Source organism: Nuphar pumila, chromosome 4, assembly GCF_984573655.1.
Source record: "Nuphar pumila chromosome 4, dmNupPumi1.hap1.1, whole genome shotgun sequence".
NCBI classification, from domain to species: Eukaryota; Viridiplantae; Streptophyta; class Magnoliopsida; order Nymphaeales; family Nymphaeaceae; genus Nuphar; species Nuphar pumila.
In genome coordinates this window covers 36,872,459-36,887,964 of record NC_143252.1, presented here as the reverse complement: position 1 = coordinate 36,887,964, position 15,506 = coordinate 36,872,459, and the positions used below count along the sequence as shown (strand labels likewise).

Sequence of the window (15,506 nt, the reverse complement as noted above, 5' to 3'; positions counted from 1 at the left end):
CTATATATATATAATATATATGTGTGAAAATATTGGTTAGCTCAGTTTTTAACTTATGAATGAATTTTTTTTTCAAATGTGATCTACATATTTAGCAATTAGTAGAAACTGGCCCTTCGATCACATCTGTCAGATTTTCCGAGGGATGAAAAATCAACAGCATACAATGCACTGAAGTTTTGCTCCTCAAAGAATCATATTTTTCATTAAAATATACAACACAAGCTTCGGTTTTTTACCGTGCCAAAAATATCCATGGGTCAACACGACCTGACCCAGTGAGTTTCAACTAGGAGGTTAAGAACCCACTAGTGTGGCCAATATTTCACACATATATAACTGGAATAAATGGACAACTGAAGATAGGTTGCTTGCTTTGATTTACAAATGCCTTGAAGGCCAGTTAAGAATTACACCATGGATGACAAGGTTATAGAAAGCTAAAGAAATCACTGAACCACTTAGAAAGGGAGAAAGGAAAAAGGAAAAAAAAAGTTACTTAATATATATGATCACAAAGCAAGGAAGAATGGCTCTTGGACTAAACACATATAACTCCTCCAAACCTGAATAATTCCCACAATGCCTGGCCACAGAGTCATAGCTATCCTTCAAATCAATCTGTTGGTCTTGCGCAATTCGACCAGCAATCACCCTGCAGATTAGAATAGCCCTTTTAGCATTCATGAAGGAAAACTCCTCCTCTAGATCTTCAGCCATGGATGAGTGTGCCTTATCACTGCTTGAATATGTGCAAATTCCATCCAATTTTGAAGAGAACCCAGATCTTATAATCCCACAAACACTGCAAAATTGCTGGTTGCAAAGGCTGGAGTTTCCTCTATAGCCAAGAGAACAAGCAAAAGTGGAACAGTGAAACCTTAAGAGCTCATTACCATCGACCAAGCACCTCTGCTGCCTCCTACTCCCTGCTCTTGATGCTCTTGCCTTCACTGCCTCTCTATATTCTTCAAACCTATTGAGGATTTTAGGACTGTTGTGTATCTTGAGGATCCTTAGGATTTGTGGGTGTCTCTCCCTCTTCATCCAATTGCTTTGGAATATGATCTGAACTATGTTTCTTCCTGAGTCTACTTCAGTGAGCTCTGAAACTGCATGTTCGATGGCTTGGTGGTGGTCTAGGAGATGGGGCTTTGAGAAGGCCTCACCACACATTGTGCATGGATGGATATTTGTTCCAAGTGAAGAGACTGCTTCTTTTTTTTGGGCAACTGGCTTGTTGTGGAATTCATGTAAAGGCACAGAGTTTTCTCTCTTCGGAAGCATGGCAGTATGGACATTGGTTGCTTGTGTTGGAAAACTGAATTTAGCTTGGTCGTCTCTTTTGAGATGTGCTGGTTTTTTCATCTTGCAGGAGAGTAGGAGTACCCTCTTGAAATATGACCATGGGTTGATGAAAATGGCCTTCTTTGACACCCCCTTCCTTCTCTTTGTAACCCCTGCCTCTGTTCTTGGCTGAAAGCATGATGTTTTGTTTATGGTGAAGCAAGAACCATATTGCAGGAGGAGGAGAACCAAGTAGAGGAAGGATCTAAATGAAGGCCTTGATGGCGCCATGGTTAGAAGCAGTTCATGGTGTCAGTAGAAGCCATGAACTCTCTCTCTCTCTCTCTCTCTCTCTCTCTCTCTCTCTCTCTCTCTCTCTCTCTCTCTCTCTCTCTCTCTCTCAAGTGGACGTATGTGAAAACATATATAGCCTAAAGGGTGGGCGGCCCTGCTGAGAGAGTGAGAGAAGGCGGGGGGGAGGATCAGGTGCTGTGAGGTGATCAGGTGCGGCAGCACCCTGAAGTGTGCAATCAAGTTGCACCTGATCCTCCTTCGGGGGTTGGTGGTGCAGGTGGGGCAGGGCTGCTGTTTTCTTTGCACTCCAAAAGAGTTTTTTCCTGCCGACAGAGAACTATTGATCAGAATAAAAAAGCTATAAAAGAAGTGTTAAAGTTGGCGGAGGATGGCTACTGATGTCCACTTAGCTTTTAATAAAGATGAGATATCTTAATTTCCAAAGCATTACGGAATTATTGAGGAGAATAAAAAGCTGTGAAAAAAGTGCTGATTTTGGTGGAGGATGGCTACTGAGGTCCACTTATCTCTCAACAGAGATGAGATATCTTAATTTCCAAAGTATCTACAATGTAGGAAAAGAGCTTTCGGTACGAACACTACCTTATTCTATAGCAAAACAAATTAGAGGAACAAAACAATAAACACGGTGATGAGAAATCACACTAATAACAGAAAGATGACATAATATCAGCATTCGAGACAGGTTACACTTGAGAATGAAGTTGGAGTGGGTATTCAAGTCTCATTCACTTGAGAATAAAGTGTACTTATCTAGCTAATGACACTCACACATGTACACGCCCGTGCACGCGCGCACACAGTCATTCATTTGAGAATAAACCTTTTTTGCATGGCTCACTAGACTATGTTTAAGTTGGACGAGTTGGGACACACGCACACACTCACATTGGCATTCCTGCAATTATTGCCCATTAACAGGTTCGCAAATCTGTTTGGTACCCACAATTCTTTAACCAAAAAAGAAAAAAATGTCTTGGTACCTTGTGTTGGTGAGTTGACAAAACATGTTAACCAAATACTAAAAAAGATTCTTTTGATTAACATATTACAAATTACAAAAGCTGAGCTATACCTTTCTTGTGAAATTATTGAAATCCGTTTCAAAGTAGCACCAATCGATTTTAAAGCACTACCCTGCCCATGGCATTTTATGGATGTTGGGGCATAAAAAATAGGTGAGCTTCTTGGTGTTTGGTGAAAGCATTGGACATTTAGCTTGTTTTTGCCACTAATAGCAGTATACAATAAATGTACAAGATGGTAAATCTGGTTGTTTGCACAGCTAAAGGAAAAGTTTCACAGCATATCTGATCGACATACGGTCTCCATCTAGAAACTAGTGGGATTTCACTTTCAAGCTATGACCCAAATAAGATCCACGCATTCCTTATGTCATCCCTATCTTCATACCCCTCCTTGGGATTTCATTGATGCAAGTTGTTTTGATCAAATCCTACTCCAAAGATATGATCTACATCATTAATTTAGTGAATATAGACATTTAAATCACCAAAATCAGACTTATGTGTAAGATTTTTTGGTGATTCAAAAATCAACGGTTCACAAAACAGAAAATTTTGTGATTTAAAAAACATATTTTTCATAAAAAAAAAAAAAAACATTCAGGGGTCGATTCTTATCAAAATGACCGTGCTGAATCCATCTATAAAGTCAGATTTGATAAAAAAAAAAAAACAACTTGCATCATAAGATTTAAAAAGGGTATGAAGATGAGGGATGACATAGGAATTGAGTGAACCGAGCTCGTTATGACCTAGGAGAGAGATTCACAACAGGAAGAACCGGATCCATTTCATTGTAATTAGTCACACATTAGTGAGCAAGAATATAGTACGTAGGATGACCAGTGCAGAATTATCCAATTGTCATTGTGATTAATAAGGAGAGACTAGTTGGTTTTATGCTACAACTTTAGATAATGAAAGCCTAGTGGGGTCGACTACTAAGCCAACATATAACCCTGCCTAGAACTCGGTCAAGAGCAGGATTGGCACTGTGAAGACTTGGGCAACCAAAGTCGAGCATTTGGCTTTAGGAAAATCAGCTCCAAGGCAAATCCCCAATGTCTGATTTGATCAATGCAGATAGTTCATCTGAGTCAAGTAGAGTCAACCAGGGGAGTTAGGCTAGCTGGGTATCACATAAAGTTCAGTTCCAAGTGGACTGAAAGCAAATCCCATGAGTCTAGTTCCACTCATCCCCTACGGCATTCCCAATCTTCATGTCCTTCTTAAATCTTATGATGCGAGTTTTTTTTTATCAAATCTAACCTTATAGATGGATTCAACATGGTCAATTTAATAAGAATCGACCCTTAGATTGTATTTTTTTAACAAAATAATATGATTTTTTAAATCACAATATTTTGTGTTTGTTTAACCATTGATTTTTTAATCACCAAAAAATCCTGCACACAAGTCGGATTTCGGCAATTTAAATGTCAATCTTCACTAAATGAATGTCATAGATCACATTTATTGAGTCTGATTTTGATTCAATAAATGTGATCTACGACATTCATTTAGTGAAGATTGACATTTAAATTGCCAAAATCCTACTTGTGTGCAGGATTTTTTGGCTATTCAAAAATCAATGGTTTAGAAGACCGGGATGAGTGGAACTCATTTGAAGCCCCAGTTTAGAATCAATGGGAATGATTCAGGGCTGAGCTGAGTTCATTTGGTTCTCTTTACAGCTCCATGCACATAAATGAGTCCCAAGCCTAGTTGTGCAAGAAACAAGCCGGAGAGGAACCGCCCAGCAGTAGAACTGTAATATACATGATATCACACACAAAAATAAGCCTAAAGAAGAACCATAGTAGATATTTTAAGAGTGTCAATTATTGGTACTAAATATAAAAGCACCATAAAGAAATAGTATTTTCGCTGGCGTGCATCAATTAATTAGTTTTGAAGAACAAAGTCTTATATAGAAAAACAAAGGAATAAAAAAAATAAATTAATTAAGTAACCCTCTGGATATGAATTAGATGGACATGGACGCCAAAATTTCTCAATCATTGCGTTCAGTATATATATATATATATGCTTATTGGGTACAGTATGAACAATTTTGCAGTAGAATGGTCAGTGTCTGATATGTTTTCACAATATGGTTTTACTGTCTTAACCTTTTTTAAAAGAGACGGGATCATGTCAGTGTAATACCATCAGAGTTCCTTTGGATGCCATTGATCTCATGATGAACGGCATCCAAACCTGTACGGATGAGACGCCCATCACTTGGATGTACCCCACTTTTTTCTCGATGTCATTCGTGTTCCAGATGGACGGCGTCTGAATGGTTTAAAATGAATGGCTCACAATGAGCCTTATTTACCATTTGAGGATTGTCCTTCATTTTTTAAGATGAATGGCATCCAAGGGGACTGTGACAGTGTTACCGTTAGAGATGTCTCTGACCAGATCCTCTCTCTTTTTTAAATTGTCATCCAACCATTAGGACGTAACCTTGCAGTTATCCTTGGGATATTTTCAGCATGATGATGATTACCTAACCAGTGCTTGTGTTTGATATTGGATAAGCTCGTGGGATGGATCATGGACAACAAGATTTTATCAATCTGTCCTTCTTATGGGGTGTTTGGATGCATCCATTTATCTTGAAATGTTGGATAAGTTTAGAAATTTGAATTGTAAAAGAAAATTCCAATTTACCAGCTTATCTCACTTTTCTGAATAAGTGGGGATATCCAAACATAATTTACCACCGGCCATGTTATCTGTGAAGGTATGGACTCTACGAAAGGATCTAAACCATATACATTTTCAAAAGCTGATACCTCTAGGACGGGCTCATCATATCTGTCTCAACCTGTCAAGGGATTTTCCATTCACCCCAGTCTGGCTCATTTTGTACAATTTGTTTGGTCCATTGACCACACCCGTATCTAGTGACTGAGCCAAGCCAACTACATCCTGAACTAGGTCTAGGTAAAGCTCTCTCTCTCACACACACACAGAAAGTCCAAATCACCAACACTAAAGCAGGTGTCCCACACCACTGGGGTCGGCTGACAAGCAGGGTGGCTGTGAGGGTGCTGAGATGAAGGTACCAGATCAAACCCTGCTGCTGTACAGGTGTGTTCATAGCTTTCAGAGGTGGGTAACGTAAGGCGGGGTGGTCATGAGGCCCTACCCAGAGTTTTCTTAGCTTCAGCGAGGGTTTCTCGTCATAAAAAAAAAACTAGTAGGACGGCCACATTGGACAAAGCCAACTAAGAGAAGCTTGTTTGTCACCACCAACTTGTTGCCAACTTGGTTTCTTCTAAGCTTCAGATACCACCCTTCTACTGTTTCACATTGTTTGGCTTGATTGTTGTCATCGCAGAGAAGGCTGCAACCAAGCAACGACAACAACAAAAAAAGGACTTGAATGGCCTTAAAGATATACTTGCCACTGACAGCACGTCATCCAAATCAGGGTTGAAGATAATGGGAAATGGCCGTTGGCTTTTATCACACGAGTATAACACCAGGAACGCATGATCTGACCTTTTTCAAGGCAAGCTGGGGTTAGGTAGACCTCACCAGTTATTCAACGTACCACTGGGTTTTGAACCTGCAATGTCCTACCACAGGGAGACGTAAAGCTCTTATCAACCATGAGGAGCACCCGTTGGTGACGCTTGATATGACCTAACCACATGCACATGCATGGTTCAAGGCTGTACAACTTCTTTGCCACCTAACATGAAGCAAAAGGAACCAACTGTCAATTGTCCACGAGATTGGTGTCATCTGTCACAGGAAACGATCCAGGGTTGATTTGCAGTTCATCCCAAGCAGAGCTTAAGTAGAAAAGGAATCCTTGGGCCTCGAGGGATGTTGTGGACAGGTGCTTGGACCTTGTTCACCACCTATATGTCTCCCTAGAGGAGATGGTAAGTCTCATGAAAAGCCACTTTGATGAAGGAGCAGATCCAGTGATCGAGCCCAAGTATTTTGTAAAGTACACAATTTGTGTTTTACACATAAAATCGCTGCACCTAAAAATTTCTTTGTTTTGTGTGGCTTAAGTATTTTGCCCCCATCACCAAGGGGGGCTCCGCTTGTATGGCAGGAGCAGTTAGTGCACGTCACCTTGTGGTGGGACGTTGCAAGCTTGAACCCCAAATGGTATGGTTGTATAACTGGTAGAGGTCTACCAAACCCCAGCTGTCTGTCGAAAAAAAAAATTTATTTTGACCCATCACCTCAAACAGCAGTGACTGTATTTCCACTCATGATAGGATCCAAAAAAATGAAGTTCCCATTACATCATGCTGCTATTCACAGAAATTAGGGGTATATTTGAAGGAAAATTTGGAGAGATTTTTTACAAACATACACGCCGCAGCTGCAGCGTTTTTCTTGTCACTGCGATACTCATGAACAGGGTTAATATGAAAGATTTTCCTATAAATACGAACTATTTTCCTCCAACAGGCAATTTATGTCGAACTTGAGTGAAACGAAACAGGCTTTAGGCCATCATCCACCTTATTTTGGTAGATGGACAGCCCTTTTTCTCCTCTCCTCTCTGAGATACTACAGCATGACCAATAATTTACCAAGTAAAGATCAGACTTCCAGGTAAGTGATTGAGTAGTTTTATATCCAGAGAATTGAACGAATTCAACTCCCTAGTAAACATGAGCACTTACCCTTTTCATTTCCCGTTTGGTGCACTTTGTTGAACCCTCATGGCTGGTAAAGCGCAATTACGACTACAGCTTACCCTACCCATTGGAAACACCCCAACTACTAGCACTGCCTGGAAAGGTACAGTCAAATTTCTCAATTCCCTTTCCCCGTTTCCACTCCACTGCTTTAGTAAGACTCAAGGCATATCCAAAGAGGGGCCCACTAATCCATACCCAAACCTCTGCAACAAAAAAGGGTGTTGTTAAACACAGAAGAGTGCATCAACCACAATTCTTTACCGACCCGATTCATGGCCCAACTCCCAACTGTGTGATGTTTCATCTCAAGTTGGATTTATCAACTTGGTTTCTGGAAGATGTTTAACACAAAAACTAAATGCCCTAAATCATTTTTACCTTCAGGCAGCATTTGATTCGATGGACAAGCGCTGTCCAGACGCTCCTGAACTAAAGTGTTATAATGCGTGGCACAGGACGCATTATGTCCCAAGTGCCCGTGCATTTCAAATGCATGACCACTAGAGACAAACGCGGTCCGGACGCTCAGTGAATCAAACACCCTCTCAGGGTATTCCCATGCGAACATTTTGAAATGCCACATGGAAAGATATGATACTGTAGAATTAATACTTTTTTCTTTTTGCAATGTTTCCGGGGAAAAAAAAGAGCACGTTCAATCAAATAACCATATAAGCATTTAAAACTTTAAATATTTAAATAATCACACAATGCAATTATAGAAAAAAAATCAAACGACATACTCTTTCAGCAACATACAACTGAATAATTACAGAAAGACAAAAATACTTCATGAACCAGACAATTGTAAAGCTTGAGAAATGATACAATGCCTTTTAGCAAAGTGTTTTTGGTAGTATGCTTGTTTCAAAGTAGACATTTCCCAAAAAGAAAAACTGAAATTTTTCATGGTTTTAGTATTTCAAATATGCATAAAGATTAAGTCAAAATGTTATGCTTTTTTCTATATTTGATTTTCTTCGTTCCAGCTTGTAACTAGAGGAAAAAGAAAATTGAGTTTAGGACCAGAAACAACACACAGTTATATAATGTACAGCCATTCCAATTTGTCACCGTCATATGAACCCTAAGCCCGAGTCATCAGTAGCTTAAAACAAGCATGAAGATTAGCAGAAATGCGTAAGAGAAATATCTTTCGAGCACTGACAGATATAGAGTCAGAAAGGAGTAACACAATGCAAAATGAGCTACCAGTCACTAAATCTAATGATTGTCAGCCACCCCCAGCATTTTCCATATCTTCATCTTCGGGTACACCACGAATATAGAGAACATTATTGCATCTGCAATTGACAAAAAGTTCCGAATAAACTTAATGACCCTGCTTCCAATACAATGAAAACAAACAAAACAATTTATATGTATTAATATGAACACTTTTTTTTTCAAGCAACTCCCAAGAGCTTTCTTTCAAGAAGCCAATGGTAGAAAAGTATGGTTGGTAAATGAAGGAGTAAAACAATAGAGAAAGGATAAGAGAAAGCAGAAGTATGGGTGTAAAAGTTGCCCTTTCACAAGGGAAGCCTAATCAAGTGCTACCAATCCAATCTACATCAGTGTTGGCTCTGTAGGCTAAGAAGGCATCCCTCAAGCCACAATGAGCATCAACCACTTCCACAGGTGAAGAGTGCCTTTTTTTCAAATGGAACTGGTGAAGGATGCTAATTCTGAAATGCGAGATTGCTCCTCTCCTTTCCTCTCTTGCGCAACTCTACTCTCTCGCTCACCTCCTCTCCTCCCGATGTCTCTCAGGAGAGCCCAACGCCACCTCCTCCTCTCCCTCGTCGTAGACCTCCGGCGATCGCCGACGTGAACCCCACCCGCAACCCCGACGACGCCCGAAGCCACCTCCTCTTCTCTCAGGTAACCTCTCCCTCGTCCCCTTCCTTCTTCTGATCTTTTCCCAACCCTCCCCCCCCCCCTGCTCCCTCTTATTCAGGGGAGGGGCCGAGGCCCTCCCTGCTTCCCTGTTGTCGGCAACTGAGGGGCCGAGCCTCCCTGCTCCCTCTGATTTCAGGGGAGGGGTCGAGCCCCTCCCTACTTCCCTGTTTTCGACAAAGGAGGGGTCGAGCCCCCCTCCCTGCTTCCCTGTTTTCGCAGGGGAGGGGGGTGAGCTCCTCCCTGCTCTCTGTTTTTTCGAGAGTCAGGGGTGGGGCGAGGCCCCAACCCTTCCCCCCTTCCTCCTCGTTTTCCCTAGACAAGCCGGGAGCTAGGCTCGGCCTAACAGACCGATCCTATCCCTCAACCCTCCTTTGTGAGCCGAGAGCTGGACTCAATATTATAAATCTTGATTGTCTGCATAATTGATTTTAATATAATTTTTTTGTGTGTGTTTTCAGGACAAAAATGACGGATAAAGGGAAAGGACTAGCGTCATCCTCATCCCCACGTGTGAATTCTGTTGTTAGTTTTGTTGATAGTTGCAATGGGAGTAATGGTGTGGGGCCACTATGGGTACATGTAGATAAGCTTGCAAAAATTAAAGGAGGTGGTGGAAACAAGAGATTTCGATAAAAGCTCTTTGAAAGAGATTTTGTTGGGTCTTACACAGGAGTGAAGGCTCATTTGTTGAAGATACCAGGACATGACATTTCAGGATGCCAAAAAAGTTGATGAGGCAATGCGAAGAAAATACAAGAAAATACAAGAAGAATATGAAAAGGGAAAGATAATGAGTGATTCATGTGTTCCATTTGGAAGCCACCAAGAAGATGATGAAAAAAAAAAGTCAATGTAGGAGGTAGAGAAATGATACAAGCAATATTCAATATATATGGAAGGGAGGATATAGATAGAAAAGTAGAGGTATTTTTATTATAGTTCACTCATTTAATGCGGCTAGAAATCCTTATTGGAAGGATTTAGTAACATCTTTGGCAAATTGTAATTTGAGTGGCTATGTACCTCCAAGCTCAGAAAAACTACGAACCACACTTCTTACAGAAGAGAGGGCAAATGTGGAGAGGTTGTTGGAGATTAAAAAATATTCATGGGAGTAAAATGGAGTTTCTATGTTTCTTATGAATGGACAGATATTCAAAGGCGTCCACTGATCAATTTCATTGCTTATTCGCTCAGTGGCCCAATATTCTTGAAAGCAGTTGATGCATCTGGGGAATATAAAAATGCAGAGTATTTGAAGGAGTTGTTTATAGAAGTCACAAAAGAAGTGGGTGATCAGAAAATAGTACAAATCATTACAGACAACGGTCCATGTTTTTAAAAGTACAGCGTTGAGTGTGGAGAGTGAGTACCCTCATATTTTTTGGACTCCCTTAGTAGCACACAGCTTAAATCTGGCACTAAAGAGTAGCTGCAACCCTAAAAAAGAAGAAAGTTCACAAGCATATGCTTTATGTTCATGGATTGAAGATTTAAAAAGAAATGTCAAAAGCATTAGGAATTTTGTTGTTAACCACCATCATGCTAATGTTATATTTAATAGGCATTCTAGCCTAAAATTGTTAAAGGTCGTTGAAACACGTTTTGCGTCTATCATTGTGATGTTGAAGAAGATTAAAAAAGTGAAGAATGATTTGGTTAGCTTGTGACTGATGAAAATTGGACATTCTATTGTGTTGATGATGATGTCAAGGCTCAAGAAATTAAGATTTTCATTATTGATGATGAGTTTTGAGACAAAGTGATATCCTTCCTCCAATTTACGCAACCTATTTGGGAAATGTTAAGAGAAGTTGATAAGGATGAGCACATGCTTCATAGAGTTTATGAAATGTGGGATAATATAATTGAAAAAATACAAGTTGTAGTTTCAAGCATGAAGAAAAAAATCCTGCATTGGATGATTCAAAAAATTTTAACCATATTCATTCAATTTTAGTCAGAAGATGGAATAAGAGCAACACTCATTTGGATTGCATGGCACATTCTCTTAATCCAAAATATTATGCAAATAAGTGGCAAGCAGGCAGTATTGGTCGTGTCACTCCAAATTTAGACCCAGAGTTATCAAGACATAGAAATATGTGTATAATAAGACTTTTTCCAGAAGCATATCTTCTAAATCAAGTCACACAAGAGTTTGAAAAATTTTCATCTTCGAGATTATATGGATCTGCATTATTCGCGAGAGAGGAGGATAATATAGTTTCTATCACATGGTCAACATTTGGATCAGAAACACCTCTTCTCCAACGTCTTGCATTAAGATTGTTATCGCAGTCTGCTAGTTCATCTTGTTGTAAAAGAAATTGGAGCACATATTCTCAAATCCACGACATAAAGAGAAACAAACTCACCAGCAAGCGTGCAGAAGATTTAGTATACGTTCATTCAAATCTTCGACTACTTTCGCGAACCAATGATGAATATAAGTACTAATTTGCTCTCTTAGTTATTTGATTATTTCTTAGTTTTTCATTTAAATATACTTGTAATGTATTTAACATTTTCAAATTAGGTTTGTAACGCAGACAAGAAACATCCAAATTTTGGGACGTAAACCCAGAAGAGTGTGACTTCGAGGGAGAGCATGATTTCAACATGACAAACATGGATTTATCTGAGCCCAGTATTCCTTCTAAGGATGCATTTGATGAAGAAGAAAATTATTAAGATCCATTACTTCATCGTCATATACATTGTAGGATATACTTTTGGTATCTAATTTAGTTCTTTTCTGCTTTACTTATTTGATTGATATTTAGGTTGATTTATGTAATTGCTTTACTTATTTGATTGATACTTAGGTTGATATATTGCATGCATGATGAATGATATTATGACAATGTTAACTATTAAATTATGACAATGTTAATTGTTAAAATTTTAAAATTATATATACTTATATAATTTTTTACATTTTTTCCCTGTTGCACCCCCGCACCCAAGGTTTTTTAAAGTGCCGCACCCATGTGACATAGCTTCCGATAGTTGATGCATTTGATCAGTTCATTAACGATCACCAACAGTAATATGACACCATTGTTTACTACCGTATGGCATAAGAGATAACACCAAGTTGGCATTCTAAAAAACAAAAGCAATGTGGATAGCCGTGTTGACATGTCCTAAATCCCAATGGACATAGAAAGCATTTAGAGAAGCACAATAATGACAACATTTCTACTGATGGAAAGTTTAGTCGCAATTGCTTTGGAAAGAAGTTGTGTGTGACACTCTCCCAACTGATGCCATAATTGTTTTCCCATCCCCAAGGACAACTGAAGGCCAAAGTTCAAACACCTCCAAAGGGTAGTAAGCAGTAACAGCAAAGATGTATGATAAGGATGGGTATCTCTTGACAAACAGTAGTATCTTCCACACTCTTTCAAGGTAGAGAACATGAAAGTCTAGAAACGGCCAAAATGTTTGCTAATCAGCATCATGACAGGATGAATCAGCCCTTAGATTACATTAACCAGAATTTTTCAGTAAGTAAATAGATGTTGGCAGCCTATTTCCAGACATCAATTAAAATCCAAATAACTGTTACCGTGAAATGCATACATGGGAGTAAAACCTGAAACACATTCCATGATGGGGGAGGGAAGAAGCTACCACCATGTGTTAATGTTTAAGCAAGTCACAACCGACCCAAATTATTTATCTTATTTTCAGGGACTAGTTTTATGATGTTTCTTAGATAGAATCTTATTTTGAAGGCATAGGTTTTTCTTTTTTCAAGTGTAAAAGAAAATGAAAAAAAAGAACATAGGAAAAATAATGAATCATAAAATAACTGAATATAAAAAAAAGCTTAAATAACTAGAAAAATATCATAATAGTATCATGGTGATACTATGCTGATATCATGATGTTTTTAAGCAGCGGATATCTATATACCCAACACACACACATGCATGTCTGAGAGACAAGATATCTCCAAGATTCAGCAAGAACTAAAGAATCAACTTAACACCAGATTTCAACTCCTCCAGGGGCTACCTCTGAGCTTGATTATAAAAGAAAAGGAAAACTTCACTTGGAATAGACCCACCTGATGAGAATCTCACCAAGCTGACCTGCATTCTGCCCATCAATTATCTCCTCGGCATTAGCTAGCTGCACATAGCGAGTTAGCATATGAGAACATTTCAAGTCTAAAGGTATAAACTAGCCAGCGACACAGAAGATGCAGCAGGATTCTTGAGCAGGAAAAATGATGAATGCCAATAATACCTGTAAATTCATGTAAGAGTCTACTGAAGCAAGATAGCCTGATAAAGGGCAAAACAAAAATCAAGTTAAACAATGTTAGCTCATTCTGTTACCATAAGCATATTCATGCCACTGACTATAATAAAAACACTGAAAATCAACAGGAGTCACCTTGGTATTCCATCCCCCACTTTAGCTTCACTATGATGGGTTTCCCTGTAAGATTGTTCAAAAAGGGTTTCGGATTAACTGGCACAGCCTGCATCAACTACAGTTGTTAACTCAATGGCCAAAGATTAAAATATGGAAGCCACAAACAAATATTGATGCAGCCAACATGAACGAACAGGTAAAGCCTGTTAAAACTATTTTATCATGTGACGATGAGAAAAATAAATGGACGATAAATATGAAGAATGGAGCAGAAAACTCATGACCGTTAATAAGTTGAAACTGATCTGAGAAAGAGAAACCTTCTGATCAAGGATCCTTGGAAGTCCCAAATTTCGAAAAAACGAAGAGAATCCCTTGTCGAGGTAAGATTAATTACAAATACTGTTTATCACTCGTATTGATGATAGCTATGTTATTAAGATAGACGGATGTCACCAACACATGCTCTGTTTCCAGGAAATTTTCAGAGATCCTGTGATCCCATAAACATTGCAACAAGAACATGGGCCTTTGTGGTGACTAACTGGTGGAGAATTCAAACACGTTTCTGTAATTCTGATTTATACACCCTAAGATGATGTACGAGTCTAGAACTCAACAATACGTCTTGAGAACTAAGAGCAACCAACATCAAATCTCTAAACAATTCTACCACAAAAAAATGCTTGTGCAACATATTGATAAGCATCCATTCTTATTGATCCAAAAAAAAAAAGACAAAAAAGAAAACTTGAAAATCGACAGCAAAAATAAATGGTATAGCATCGAATGGTCTCAAAAAAAGATATACATGTCATTGTTATAATTAAAAGGTAATTTTATTCCTTACTTCGATTCTCATTAGGTCAATCAAGCATAAGCAAAAGTAAGGAACCACCTCTGAGGCAAATGAAGCTGCATTCTACCTCTTTTTACTGAAATCGATCTAAAGAAAGCACAAAACACCCCCCCTCCACTGTCGTCTCAAGGAATGTTGTTTCCCCTTCGATTAACGAAAATAGACTTCCTCCCCGGGTGTCTGTTTGGATGCGCCTACTTTCCCAAAAAAAGCAGGATAAGTTGGGTAAATCGCACGGCAAAATCGCAAGCAATTTTTCCAACTTATCCGAATTCTGGGGATAAGTGGGTTCATCGTTGAAGACCTGTAAGTGGGTGCATCGAAAGTCGAAACACTCATAGTTTCTCTTCTTTTCCCTTTTCTTAAATCTCACTTAACACTAAAATAGTGGAACCAATTTCAAGTTATGAGAACTCGAAACGCTCCAAACAAACAAATAAGAGCACGATCAGCGACACCAGAACTTCACCCTATCATGGACAATCTACGATAAGCCCTAGAAGTTCATGAAAAAGCTAGTTATCAGAGACTAGGAAAAGGACGAAGATCCCGAAAATAATCGCGATTCAAGCAAACGAAAAGCGAAGCCAAACAGGGAACAGAGAGAACAAGCACGTTGATCGAGGGAGAGGAATAAATTGGAGGAAAAATGAAGAGGCGAAGAATTACCATCGTTGCGCCTCCGACGATCCTCCTCTTCAGACGAGCTCTGATGCAGTTCGAGGGCTTAGGGTTTCCAAAATTCCCCGAATACAAAAAAGGCGCGGAGTCAGGTGCCGAAGGCGCCAATTTATCGGATCAGATGCTGATATAAACCCGACCCAATTTTCACGGTAAGACTCAACTGTCGGGGTGTCAACGGGTCGGGTTTGGTTCGGACCCAGGTAGAACCAGACCTGGCCCCGATTTTCGGATATGGAATCTAGGGGTGGCAAAATCTGACCCCACCCGCCAACCCGCTTCTTAGCCGGGTTAGGGTTTGGCTTAAACGGGTTCTTGTTGTAAACGGGTCAACCCGCCTAACCCGTTTATTAAATGGGT

The 15,506-nt window shown here is 39.4% G+C and overlaps 2 protein-coding genes across 2 annotated transcripts; both read right to left on the bottom strand.

Annotated features, from left to right (window-relative positions):
- Window positions 1–336: 336 nt before the first annotated feature.
- LOC149840010 (uncharacterized) lies at window positions 337–1,669 on the bottom strand. The gene has a single exon (XM_090004316.1). The coding sequence runs from the start codon at window positions 1,576–1,578 to the stop codon at window positions 496–498; it is 1,083 nt and encodes a 360-aa protein (XP_089860442.1). The 5' UTR covers window positions 1,579–1,669; the 3' UTR covers window positions 337–495.
- Window positions 1,670–8,309: 6,640 nt separating this feature from the next.
- LOC149840009 (putative small nuclear ribonucleoprotein F) lies at window positions 8,310–15,233 on the bottom strand. The gene is made up of 5 exons (XM_090004315.1): window positions 15,135–15,233; window positions 13,625–13,712; window positions 13,475–13,512; window positions 13,293–13,357; window positions 8,310–8,616 (listed from the first exon to the last, which is right to left on the bottom strand). The coding sequence occupies exons 1-5, from the start codon at window positions 15,135–15,137 to the stop codon at window positions 8,547–8,549; spliced, it is 264 nt and encodes an 87-aa protein (XP_089860441.1). The 5' UTR covers window positions 15,138–15,233; the 3' UTR covers window positions 8,310–8,546.
- Between the last annotated feature and the right edge of the window lie 273 nt (window positions 15,234–15,506).

Coding starts and splice junctions, on each gene's coding strand:
- LOC149840010 (XM_090004316.1), bottom strand. CDS start 1,578: ATGGCGCCATCAAGGCCTTCATTTAGATCCTTCCTCTACTTGGTTCTC.
- LOC149840009 (XM_090004315.1), bottom strand. Junction 13,513..13,624: donor GTGGGGGATGGAATACCAAG/GTGACTCCTGTT, acceptor GCCCTTTATCAG/GCTATCTTGCTTCAGTAGAC. Junction 8,617..13,292: donor CTTGGTGAGATTCTCATCAG/GTGGGTCTATTC, acceptor TGTCAATTGCAG/ATGCAATAATGTTCTCTATA.